This window comes from Microplitis mediator, chromosome 1, assembly GCF_029852145.1.
Source record: "Microplitis mediator isolate UGA2020A chromosome 1, iyMicMedi2.1, whole genome shotgun sequence".
Taxonomy (NCBI): domain Eukaryota; kingdom Metazoa; phylum Arthropoda; class Insecta; order Hymenoptera; family Braconidae; genus Microplitis; species Microplitis mediator.
This window is the reverse complement of record NC_079969.1, coordinates 4377884-4390520: the sequence shown is the minus strand read 5'-3', so window position 1 is coordinate 4390520 and position 12637 is coordinate 4377884. Positions and strand designations below refer to the sequence as shown.

General features: G+C 30.3%; 3 protein-coding genes across 4 annotated transcripts; 1 reads left to right on the top strand and 2 right to left on the bottom strand.

Moving 5' to 3' along the window:
- The first annotated feature begins 22 nt into the window (after positions 1–22).
- LOC130675608 (alpha-sarcoglycan) lies at positions 23–5314 on the top strand. 2 transcript variants are annotated; one of them, XM_057481391.1, is made up of 10 exons: positions 23–503; positions 575–711; positions 781–956; positions 1698–1799; positions 1892–2066; positions 2133–2377; positions 2839–2919; positions 3294–3437; positions 3717–3785; positions 3888–5314. In XM_057481391.1, the coding sequence occupies exons 1-10, from the start codon at positions 329–331 to the stop codon at positions 3910–3912; spliced, it is 1329 nt and encodes a 442-aa protein (XP_057337374.1). In that variant the 5' UTR covers positions 23–328; the 3' UTR covers positions 3913–5314. The 2 variants fall into 2 exon arrangements, with proteins under 2 accessions (XP_057337374.1, XP_057337382.1); XM_057481399.1 differs by lacking the exon at positions 2839–2919.
- A 416-nt stretch (positions 5315–5730) lies between these two features.
- LOC130675662 (39S ribosomal protein L35, mitochondrial) lies at positions 5731–7070 on the bottom strand. The gene is made up of 4 exons (XM_057481481.1): positions 6895–7070; positions 6583–6763; positions 6115–6258; positions 5731–6040 (listed from the first exon to the last, which is right to left on the bottom strand). Exons 1-4 carry the CDS (start codon positions 6926–6928, stop codon positions 5809–5811), a joined length of 591 nt encoding a protein of 196 aa, XP_057337464.1. The 5' UTR covers positions 6929–7070; the 3' UTR covers positions 5731–5808.
- A 1131-nt stretch (positions 7071–8201) lies between these two features.
- LOC130675622 (probable 39S ribosomal protein L45, mitochondrial) lies at positions 8202–10846 on the bottom strand. The gene is made up of 6 exons (XM_057481411.1): positions 10597–10846; positions 10202–10522; positions 9680–9831; positions 9103–9151; positions 8836–8985; positions 8202–8758 (listed from the first exon to the last, which is right to left on the bottom strand). Exons 1-6 carry the CDS (start codon positions 10645–10647, stop codon positions 8456–8458), a joined length of 1026 nt encoding a protein of 341 aa, XP_057337394.1. The 5' UTR covers positions 10648–10846; the 3' UTR covers positions 8202–8455.
- Positions 10847–12637: the final 1791 nt, after the last annotated feature.

Below are 12637 nucleotides of genomic sequence, written 5' to 3'. Positions count from 1 at the left end.
ACTTGAGGCGGGTATTTAACGAGTTTTACTGTAAAGAGTACAGAGAAAAACGGAACGCGCACGAGCTCAGAAAATATTATTTATCATATTTATATAAAACACTAACATACTTTTGGTTTCAAAGATAACAATTTTAAAATGTGTGGGTAAAATTACAGAAATATCTGCAAATAGAGAGGGAAACCACGCCTACTTTTTCCGTACGTCAATAGTTAATGACGTAAAGTTGTAGCTTATCACCCTTCTATATTTTTTCGACATGTAGACAGAGATTGCAACAAACAAGAACAAGAAAATTGTACGGATTTAAAAATATAACCTAAGAAAAATGATAGAATTCCATTGTTTTGATTTAAAATGCAAACTGTCAACAAAATCATTTTTAAAAATGATTGTTATGCTTTTTTTACCATTAATTAATACATGTTTTGCTGAAACAATTGTCACCTGTAAGGTTTTTGTGATACCCATTGGACCTGATTCATTTAACTGGACATCTGATGGTATTTTGAATATTTTAAATACTATGGTCTTATCTTTACCTCAATGATTTTTGAATTTGAATTTTTTGAAGGTAAAAATGATTTTTCATATCAAGCATCACTCATAAACGCTCCTGATTTGCCACCATGGATTCATTATGTGTATAGTAATCACCATCACAAGGGATTTTTGTATGGTGTGGCGCCCAAAGATCAAGGAGATTTCAAGGTTTGTAAAAATTAACATTTGTTTATTTGAATTTTAAAATGATTTTTTTTTTACTGCATTCTTGTATAGTTGGAAATTGCTGGGCTAAACAAAAAAACTTATGAAACAAAGTATAAAGTTATTAATATAAATGTCAAAGAAAAAAAAAATTTAACTACATATGAAGTGTATTTAAAAATAGACAATTTAAATATCGAGCAGACGTTTGATAATTATCGAATGGAAAGACTTTTAAACGTTTTTCGGTAAAATTAAAATATTATTGGTTTTTCAAAGGCTAGAAGGAAATAAGAATAGTGGAAATGCCTCGGGCGAGTATTAAATTTGAATTCTGATGTCAAATTACTGGAGTATTAAAATTCTACAGATTTAAAGTTAGTAGTAATGATGGATTCTCGTAAATGTAAAGAACATTTGTATCAAAGTTTAAGTCTGTAAGCCTTATAGTTAAAAAAAAGGGATTATTTTAATTATTGATCCCACCGCGACACTCTTCGGAGTTGGATTTCGAAAAAAGTTCCAGTATTGGCGAATTCTTATGAATATAGAGAAAATTTGGTGTAAGATTCAAATCTGTAGGTCTTATAGTTAAAAAACGGAAGTATTTTTATCTTTGACTCCACTTTGACCTTCTTCAGAATTAATTTTCGGAAAAATTTCAGTAGTAGATGCTTTAGGTCGCATTGTTAAAAATCGGGAGTATTTTTATTGACGATTCTGCCGCGACCCCTTAAAAGTTTGATTTCGAGGAATTCCATAGCAAAGATTTCTAAACCACCTGAAAATTTCAGGTAATTTAGGTAATTATTTGCAAAATTCTAAGGATGCGATACTATAACTTTTTTTCACCGCAATCAGCAATTAAGTTTTCAATATTTCTAACGAATACTCACTGAAGCATTTTCACGATTTTGATTCTCTCATAGCCTTTAATTCATTCTTGAAAAATGAAAGCATTAGAATTAATTTAAAAATTATTTTCTTAGTACCGAGCTATGGACTAAAGCCAAAGATTTACATATAACTTATTTAGCATCAGCAGTTGAAGAAGGCGCACGTCTTCCTTTGAATCCAATGGAGCCTGAAGGGTAAAATATACTTACTCACTTTAATTATTTTTAAACCATACTTCAATTAACCCAAGATATATTACGTCTATAATTATATTAATTAATTGCAGAGTTGTTTTAAAGCTTGGCAGCACAATACCATTTTCCCATGACTTGAATCATTTTGAAGAAGAATTAAGGCCATTAAAAATAAGATCTCCGTGTCCGAAAGATTTTAAACGGAGCTCTAGAGAAATAGTTTTTCGTAATGCTGGATTTTTATTGGATTGGTGTTCTTTTAAATTAGTAAAATTCCATTGTATCTTATCAATAAGAAAATTAAAAATATGAAATTAATGATTACATTTTCAGATTTCAGAAAATCATAGTCTATTTCAAGAAAGTGCAAGACGTGAACCAAGTATGAATGTGATTGGAAGATCATCAGTAGAAATACCAGAGCATGTAGAATGGCAGTGGGCAAGACCAAAGAAATTACTTCTACCGATGAGAAGTTACGTTAAAGAAATTTTGTCAACTGTATTTATTTCATTGGTTTTGCTCTTGATATTGTCTTCTTTATTGAGCACAACATTTTGTTTTCATCATGATAAAATGTAAGTATTTTTTTAATGTCTTTAAATTATAAGTTAAGTTTTAGATAAAAATAGTTAATTAATAATTTAGATGAAAAGCGACATCAAGCTGTACCATGTTGGCCACCTGACAGAAACTAAAATAAACAAATTTCAAAAAACACTATGGCCATTGTAAAATTGGAATGGAAATTTTGTTACGGTCGTAGTCATTTTTTTGCGATATATTTATTTTAATTTCCGTCAGGTGGCTGACATGGTTCGGCTTAACCATGACATCATAGCATTTCAAACAAGAATAATTTCGCAGTAGTGCTAAAAAAATCTACTTGCCCTGAAAGCTAAAAATCAATTTTTGAAATTAAATTATCTAAAGATTAAAACGTTCAAAATATTTGTAAGAATTTTTCTCGGACATATTTCGTCAAAGAGATTCTATTTTTGTACATATAATTTTTTCAATGTTTAAATTAATTTTGTAGAAAAGATCCGGTATCCAAAAAATATTTTTATGAACTATTCAATATTTATGAGTTGGATGATAATCGACAAAAAAGCATGAGGTAATTCGCCAAAGTATTGTTCAATAAAATTATATCCATTTTTCGACATCTAAAAAATTAACAATATTTTGAATGAACTATTATTAACTTTATTAACATATTATGCATGGAGAGAATTTCCACCCTGTACTGCTTAAAAAAAAATAGTAAATTACACACCAAGGGAGGAAAGTAGGACATTTCAACCCGTGTGTGTAATTCCTACCCGAGCCAAAAGCCAGTCACGAATGAACGACCGTATTGGGTTCTTACAACATATTAAATATTTCCGTGCCCTCTGAGATCGAAGACAGCACAAATAAATTAGAGTTAATCCTCTGAATCAAATAATTTTCGCATTGTTTAAAAATTATGTTATCGTTGTTTTTTACCAGGCCGACAAAAAAATTATCGTTGGTTGAAAACAATGAAAAAAATGGAGTGCAAATGGTTCATTATGCAACCACGCAAAAAGGAACATTACGTTCATCAACAGGACTATCAACGAATCCGGATGATTTATTGTTACAAAATTCAAGGTATACTTAATAAATAATAGTAGTCCAATTCCACTAACTCGGATTCCATTATCTCGGAACTTCCCCTCAATCTTGACCCCCACTACGAGCTACGATTCATGTATATGCAAGTGCGCATGCGCTGTAGTTTATTCTTTAAAGGAGAAGGGGCATTCGATAAGTCGAAATTTCCAGGAAATTTCCGCTCCTACGTAGACTAACTGTCCGAGTTAATGGAATTCGACTGTATATGTCCAAAATTAACTTTTTTTTAACATCATATATAATATTATTACTCAGAATCAATATAGAACGATGCAATCCTTACATTCGGCCGAATCCACCTCCATACAATGGCCCTAATAACATGTGAGTTTATTCACTTAAACAATTGAAATTTTTGAAAATATTATAACTTTTTTTGTGTTCTGTAAAACAATTTTGAATACTAATATGCTTTTTATTTTTCAGTGGAACTTTGCGTGTAAACTTTTGACTTCACGAGGAGCCAGCTAAGACGTGGTTTTGCTGAGTACGGTTCAGTACAATTAACACAACAAATTTCGCGCTTGAAGTGTACAAAACGCAATCAAGTATTACAGTAATTCAGGGCCAGTTTGTCAATCCAAGATTTTTAACACGAGATTAAATTACTATTGCTAGTATATTTATGTATTCAAAATATGTGGAGATACTTGCAATAATTTAATCCCGGATGAATAGAGATATTGAGAAACTGGCACTGAATATTGAAGCGAAAAACAAATCACGAAGTTTTGATACTGGCTCCAAAATAAAATTTTGAAAATACATACAATGGCGCGTTCAAGTTTACTAAGTCAATTAAGTTCTTAGCAGAACTAATATGAGACTTGTGATTATACTCACTAGTAAAAGTATTCATAAGAAATGAGTAGAGAAGAGTAAAATATACTCAGCACTGTTCAAAACTTAGTAAACTTGAAAGCCATTGATTCTATTATACCTACAGGTATAGGTATAGTAAAATATGTTTCTACTTAATCTTACTTAGTTTACCGAGGACTTAATTTACCAAAACTCGCAAGATAAGGACTCGGTGCCTAGTCGACTAATACCAAAGAGAGTGAAACTTTGTTTAGTGTAAGATATTATTTACAATTAATGAGTGAATGTGAAGACGAGTGAAAGAAAAATAGATTATGGGGTCAAGGGTGTTTTGTCTTCGTACACTCGTTGTGGTGTGCCGTCAACTGATCCCAATTTTATACCACGACAAGTGATACCTACAAAGTGATTCCACTGACATCTGATCCTTTAAATTTTCCTGGGGCGGGTAAAAATTTTTTGCGCCAAGAAATCCTTATTTTCTATATATATATGAAATTCTAACTATTCTGTAAGTTATAAAATTATACAAAAAAAAGCTTTTAGAAATTTTCATCTTCAATCGTAAAAGAATTATTCGAAGTTTTTGAAGAGAAAAGTTTCCACCAGGAATTATATATTTGGAAGTTCGAAATAATAAAAATAAAATTGTAGGAAAAACTAGTAAGTAAAAGTAGTATCTATCAAATGGTTTTTTTAATCTTTTACGAATTCAAAAAATATGTACGGTAATTCATAAGGAATTCGATGGCGGAGAAAGAAGCTTCAAAGCTATTCGACAAGCTTTGTAGTTTGTTAATGGCTTGGTATAATGCTACAGTTCAATTAGCGAGAGACTAAGATTCGGGAATCTTCGTTTCAATGTAAAACAGTTGAATTCTATATGTTCTTATAGTAACATGAATCTCAATCTCTCGCTAATCGAACTACAAGAATAATCCAAATAAAGATGATTTTGTCAGAAGTCTAGTCATATTGAAACAAAATAAAGTAACGATCAATTTTTTTGACGTAATTGATTTTGTTATTTAATATATTCCATTCCTTTTTCTTTTGTTCCCTTTCTAAACTATATAAGATAAGACCCAGTACCCGATCAGGGGACAAGTATCCAATCAGGGATGATGGGGTACTAGGTCTTTTACCTTAAATTTTGTTATGATTCGCTCAAAAAATATCAATTTTTAAAAAACTAAAGAAATAATTTTTCAGTTTTAAGAAAATATGTAAAGTCGCTGACCCTCGAGCCAAGTTTCAAACTTTCCATTGTCTTCAAGCTCAAGTTGCTCTCAAATATTATTACAGAATCTATGAATTTAATTAAAGTTAGCAATTAGTTGGTAAGACTGAGGAAATTTTAGTAATCAGTTAATTAAATGTTGGATAAAATTTAATTTGAAGCTGGATAGGGCAGCCCAGAGTAATTTCAAATAAAAATCCTCAACAATTTGGTAATATTTAATCAACTTATTGTATTATACCTTTGAAAATCTTAATTTTAATTGCCAAGTACAATAGTATTAAATCAAGGCTGCGGTTTTGTTCTAGTAGTCCAATATTCTTCTCTTTTATGGTACGGTTCGTACGGATCATCAACGTAATACTTTGGTTTTCTCCAGTATGGACATACCATTTTGTCTAACATCCATGATTGCTGGGAATTAGTAAATATATGCTGGCGTAACCGTGTTATCCTAGACTGTCTTTTTGTCCATATCTTTCTGTGTCTTCCGGCTCTAGTTCTTATCCATATACCCCTGAATTATTACAGATTAGTGATAATGTTAAGATGCAAAACATTAAAATTTTTAATAATTTAAATTATATTTACCAATTCAATCGATAGAAACGTTGTAAAACTTCTCCAACAGTTTCACGTTTTCCAGTTGTTCTATTGAATCTGACATAACTCCGTACCTGTGATTGTAATTTTAGGTCTGTGTTGGGAGAATTAAGAATAGGAAAAGTTGTTGAACTGAAAAATAAAAACCAAAATCAATATTTCAATTCAGATCATAGTAAAATTTAAAATTCAAGTGCTGAATAAAATCGATATTTTTTTTTCTCATATGAAAATTACGTTGCATGCAACATAAAAAAATAGATGCCAATTAAATCTTCCAACTTAATTACAAAACGCGCGCTCGCTTAAAAAAGATTTTCCATTCAAATAACGGGAAAATATTTTTTAAATTTGAAATTTATTTTATTAAATCGTTAACCGACCAATAGATTGAAACCATAAAAAGTTTAGCGAGATTATTATCCCCCCTAATTGATAGACTTGTAAATATATTACTTGGACGATCTGATTTTGTGACTGAGAGGAAAATTCATCAATGAGGAAAGTGACGAGTTAAGACGTGAATGTTGAACTGCAGAACAGTTGACAGAAGACTGAGGTTGAATACATTTTAAACTACTTGCAACTGATGCATTAAAGTTGACTGCACTACGTCCAATGTCATGAGTTAACCTGTCTAGAAATAGAATAAAATAAAATTTAACTTTTCATTCTCTCATTATTATATGGTAAAATTATATTTAATTAACTGAACTTATGTCACTTATAATAAATACATTTTAATATAAGGAAAAATTAATTAATTACTTTTGAAAATGGCACCAAAAAAACGAGACATCATTTTTACGGTGTTATTGAAGAATTTTCATCTGTCAATGCGTATTTTATGTTATTTTCTATTGATACCAGATAAATGTTGATCAAAAATTTCTAAATAGAGGTTAAAGAGAGAAAACCATAAAAAATGACTGATGTGAAGTATGTACTGAGTCAAATTTGCAGTGCACGTGCTCTGAGATCGACCCTGACGGAAATCTTCAGCACTACATAGATGTCAAGTTGACTGCAAAGAGTTAATGATCAATAAGTTGATGTCAATTTTCTGTCAACTTGTCTTTAAAAAGCAGGCGTAGAAATTTACAACATAATTTTATGATTACGCAGCAGTTGATCCAAGCGACAATTTATCCGCCAATTGATTTCCAGTGACCATCAATTTGCGTCACTTTCAGGAAACTGATGTTTTAAATGAATCAAACCAACAAAAAAAATGTACGCGATATTATTGGTTACCTGTTTTAATTTCCCTGGACAGAATATCAATTAAATTTATAAACATGCATTTATTCTTACCCGCTTTTTTCACGGGTTCTCCCTGATTCAAAACAATTAGAAGTTATTCAAAACATGGGTTCCTACATGACGTTTTTCGGATGGATTCCCATATAGTTTTCTATAGGAATCTAGCATAGATTCTCACATGGGTTCCTATGGGAATCCATACCATGTCAAATCCATATGAGAATCTAGTATAGAATCCCGTGTGAATTTCTACAAAGATGTCCCATGGGAATCTGCACCATGTCAAAATGGGAATCCAAGTACCCACAGTTTCCTACGTTGATTTCCCATATGAGAATCCAGATACCCATGGTTTCCTACATGGAGTCTTATATAAACCCATATACTCCTATATTAATTCCTATAGATTCTTACATAAATCCATACTTTCCTACATAGATTACTATGGGTTCCCATGCAATCCCAGATGGATTTTTTTAATACACAGAAAAAAATAATTTCTGGACATAAGAATTTTTTTGTATTATAAATTGAACATGAAAATTTTCTTGGTACAAGTAAAAATTTATTGACTCAAAAAGTTTTTTCTTGCTCTGAGAAAATTCATTCTCGCCGTACGAAAATTTCTGTTTTCAATTCATAATGCAAAAAATTTCTTGAGCTGAGAAAAAATTTTCTTGGGACGAGTAAAAATTTTTTGTGTCAAGAAATCCTTTTTTTCTGTGTAGGGTAAGATTAAGTGTTGAGTATAAATAAGAAATTTTAACCGACAAAATAATAATAATAATAATAATGAAATAGTCTACAATTAATTTCACTTTTTACCAATAAAATTCTTCGCTCAAATGAAACAGAATACATTTGATTATGTACAATATATAATAATTGCCTGTCCTGATTCCGATTCCCACCTTACGTCTACTAATACAAAATTCGTACTTTGTTAATTTTAGCAGCATGTATAAAATGTTATTTAAATAAACAGTTGATAACAATAATTATTTAATAATAACTTCGTTTCTTTCGATTCGAATTAACTCATTTTTGTTTCTTTAACATAATTCTATTAATTATTTATTTGAGGCTGTACATCATTTTGTGAACTGGCGACAGTTGGATTTATTGGAGGAGTGGAATCTTTTACTGCAGTATTACTTTCCTCTTTCGGAGGTTCTTCCGGTTTTAATGTATAAGTTCTGTTAGCATATTCTCTTTCTGGCATCCATGGCGGAATTATTTTAGCATGAATTCTCCAAGTTCCATATTGATTCGCTAAATGCTTTTCAAAAACTACATACTCTAGGACGTCTTTTTTCACAATTTCACTGCCGTGCATTAGACGACCGAAACGATCATAAACCGCTAAAGTCTGAAAGAAAATAACATGTTTTAGATTCTTATACAATCAATGAACATCATGAATATTAACAAAACTTTATACTAAACTTGTTGATTGTGAAAACGAACAGTAAGCTGAGCGAAAATGTTTTCTTTGGTTATTATGTGAGTGCAACGTGCGTGCACTATACGGGGAAGTTCCAATGATTCATTGAATCTCCAGTGTATTGTCTTGTCAAGAGTATTGTGTTGGACTTCCTGAAAATAAACCCAACATCATTTTTCATCTTATGAACCAGTAGAAAATAATTATCAACTAATTATACATATTATTACAAGGGATGAAACAAAACGATTTCACACTAGTGAACTTACCGGATACGCCTTCTCAGTAACGTATAGGCGCAGATTTTCTTTGTCTTTCCTGCAAAAAAAAATTAATTAATAAGTAAACAAAAATTTAGTTTTATTTATAATAGAGTGGGTGCCGTCAACTGATCCCAACAATTTTATACCACAAGTGATCCCATCGACATTCGGTTGAAAATGATGAAGATAAAGGTTTTGAAGAGGATGATAATGAAAATCTTGATGAAACTGATGAATTAGATCAGTTGTTTGTTGGACCAGTTGTCAATTGGATCTAGTCTGTTGGATCAGTTGCTTGCGGGATCAATTGTCGTGTAATTATTTGTCGGGGATCAGTTGTCATGGAACCCTGATAGCCCTGATTAAAAAAAGCGATTTAAAACGATTTGCAATGTTAAATGCCTATAAGAAGAGGGATTCAAAAGTATTCAAGGTATTCAAAAGCATTAAAAAGTATTTAAAATTTTTTAATTCAAATCGTTTTAAATCGCTTTTTTTAATCAGGGAGAGTGTCGTACAATCTATTGATGACTGTTTCACATTCACGCTAAAATAATCAAAGCTAATGAGTTTTAATAATTACTTTGCTATCGCTTCGTGTGCTTTCAAGTAAATTTGTTGGGCTTCATCTTCAAAGTCTCCGATAGAAAAGTCTTCATCAAAGGTACGTATTTTTCTGACTGCAAGATATGACGTTCCTTTTTTCTTCATAAAATCAGCTTTTTGTTTGACACCCTAGAATTTTTTATTTATAATTAAAAAATTTTTAGTTTCAGTCAATGTGAGTTTTAGGAAAGAATTGAATTTTAATTAACCAACTTAAGTTCAATTTGTTGATTACTCTAAGTCGTTTATGCTAAATTAGAAACTGTGAAGTTACGATAAAAAAATATTTTCAAAAAACTACAATATCTTTTATGAATAAATTTTTAAGTTCTGCAACAGCCTCAAATAATGGAATTTTTGGATTTCTGACATTTTGCTTAACCAGAAGTTGTTTCAAATTAAAATTTTTGAAAAATTACAATAAAAAAACGCTCTTTTTAAGTGAAACTATTAATAAATGTCATAATTTTGACATGGAAACCCATAAAAAAATTCTTACCGTAGTTGTTATGACCGAAAATTTACCATCTCCTTCTGGAGGTATGTACGGTTCAAAAACAGCACCAGTGCAACCTAGAAATATTTGTTTTTCGATCCAAGGTCTGCTGGGCATCAGTCCTTGTTCCTTCAATTTAGATCGGATTTTTTCTTGAGATAATTCTTCGTCTTCGGGTTCATTATAATTCGGCAACTTGACTTTGATAACTTTTTCTTTTCGGAATTTTTTCCATTTTGGATTCCAATGTTTTGTATGACGGAGTTTCAGTTGATTTAAAACCACTGATTTTTGTGTAGTTGACAAAAGCAATAATGAATTTTTCTAAAATTTATATCATATAAATTTAATAATACTGTCACATAATTAAATATACAATTAATAATTATTTTACTAACCGGCGTAAATCGACCAAAGTAATTCAACGCATGGAATACAAAATTAGACATCGCAATAATTCACTTTTTGTTTAATTTGTATTGTGTTGCATTTATTTTTTGTGGTTAAAAATTTTAAAATATAACTGTTACTGTAATTGCAATAATAAATCAATGTAATTTTGATAAATGTTATGGGTAACCAAAAATTAATTACAATTGCGGTACAATAGTTACATATATATATATAAATATATACGTTAAGTACTCCTTTTACACTTTTCTTGAAGTGCGCCACATATTAGTAGAAAAAAATATTCAAAACTACCAACGTTATTTTAAATGCCGGCCAATAGCGACCTTGACTGCAAATTTCCAGAAAACTACGTCCGGTATTTAAAGTCAAGTTGATTGCGAAAAGTTGATGTTCAAATTAATTGACGCAAACTTTACCAAAACTTTGTGTTAACACTTTCTGTCAACTTGTCTTCACAAAGCGGACGTAAATTATAAACTTTTAGTTTAAGTTGTGCTCAAATTTTGCAGTCAAGAGTTAGAATACTTTGTTGGCAACAAATTGTTGTCAAATTGATGGAAAATTTTGATAGGCAAAACTGGCAATTCGTCATCAAGTTGACAGCAAAAATAGGCACTTCCAAAAATTGATGGCAACTAGTCACCATTTTTCTAAGAAAGTTGGTGAGAAAAATTGGCATCCATCAGTGTAGAGAAAAATTGCCTTTAATTTTCTCAGAAATTAAAGGCGATTAATATTTGATTATTTTTTCTAGTGGAAATACCGCAGAGACCAGGGGTACCGCTATGGTTGTCTACGAAGATATTTTCGATGCTAAGAATGCTTGTGATAATCTCAATGGGTTCAATGTTTGTAACCGGTACTTGGTAGTCCTCTACTATCAAAGCAACAAGGCTTACAAACGTGTAAATGTTGATAAGAAGATAGAAGAAATTGACAAACTGAAGACTAAATACAATCTCGATTATGATAAAAAGTAAATAATTATTCTTAAGAACAAAAAGACTGTAAATACTTGCTATTTATTTAATTATTCGTAAGAACTAGACTGCAAATAAATTATAATTTTATTAATTCTTAAGTACTTGTATTACCTCTAATTAAAAATCATTTATATTTAATATTTTTAGTTATTTGTATTTTTAATGTAAACTTGTTTAAAATTTAGTTATTGTATTCGTCTGTATGGTCAATTTTACAAGGAATTCATTAGATAACTTATCATAATTCGTCGAGTATTATTTGAAAATACCACGAGTTAAAAAAATTGATAAATGTACACGATAGGCATTTTAGTCGTCACGATAGCGCCTACAATTCTTATCGGATCCTAATGAATTTCATGAATTTTTGAAAAAATAATCTCCCTGATTAAGAAAAATTATTGTGAATGATTCAAAACAATTTGAAATGATTTAAAACAACTTGAATCGACTAATATATAGACTACAAGTGTTACTGTCAGAGAATGACGTTAAGTTGATTGAAAGATTCACTTCAAATTGACGGCTAGTTTTTTTGTCAAATATTTGACGTAATATTTGACGTAATATTACATTCAAATGACGGCAGTAGATTTGCATCATATTGCACGCAAGTATTGTCCAGCCGAGGATTACAAAGTGTACTTATAAAAATAAGAATATGTATGATATTAAAGTTAGCCTTTCAAATTTTTGAATTCTTTTAACTTCTACATGTGCATATTTTTGTTTTTATTTATTTTTTAAATTAAACTGTTAAAAGAAAATTCGAAAATTGTTGATTGTCTGCTAACTTCAGCATCATAAATATTTAAATGACATAATGGTAGTGAGTGTGAACAATAAAATAGGAAATTATTTAATAGTTTGAGAGTAATTTATTTATTTACAATAAAGTTCGTCAAAAGTTTTTTTATCCAGCCATCGGAATTAAATTTTTTTTTTTTAAACAGACCGACTGAAATCGCACTTTCGATAAAAGTAAACCCATTGTTACCATTACCAATTATTTTTATTATTTAAAATTTAAATTTCCCGCTCA

Excerpts from the sequence above, each read along its gene's own strand:
- LOC130675608 (XM_057481391.1), top strand. The coding sequence starts at position 329 with ATGATAGAATTCCATTGTTTTGATTTAAAATGCAAACTGTCAACAAAA. Across the intron at positions 957-1,697 it reads AGACTTTTAAACGTTTTTCG|TACCGAGCTATGGACTAAAG; the intron begins GTAAAATTAAAA and ends TTATTTTCTTAG. Across the intron at positions 3,438-3,716 it reads TTATTGTTACAAAATTCAAG|AATCAATATAGAACGATGCA; the intron begins GTATACTTAATA and ends ATTATTACTCAG.
- LOC130675662 (XM_057481481.1), bottom strand. The coding sequence starts at position 6,928 with ATGATGTCTCGTTTTTTTGGTGCCATTTTCAAAA. Across the intron at positions 6,259-6,582 it reads CACAAAATCAGATCGTCCAA|TTCAACAACTTTTCCTATTC; the intron begins GTAATATATTTA and ends TTTATTTTTCAG. Across the intron at positions 6,041-6,114 it reads CGTTTCTATCGATTGAATTG|GGGTATATGGATAAGAACTA; the intron begins GTAAATATAATT and ends GTAATAATTCAG.
- LOC130675622 (XM_057481411.1), bottom strand. The coding sequence starts at position 10,647 with ATGTCTAATTTTGTATTCCATGCGTTGAATTACTTTGGTCGATTTACG. Across the intron at positions 10,523-10,596 it reads ACTTTGGTCGATTTACGCCG|AAAAATTCATTATTGCTTTT; the intron begins GTTAGTAAAATA and ends TATAAATTTTAG. Across the intron at positions 8,759-8,835 it reads TTCGTTTTCACAATCAACAA|ACTTTAGCGGTTTATGATCG; the intron begins GTTTAGTATAAA and ends ATTTTCTTTCAG.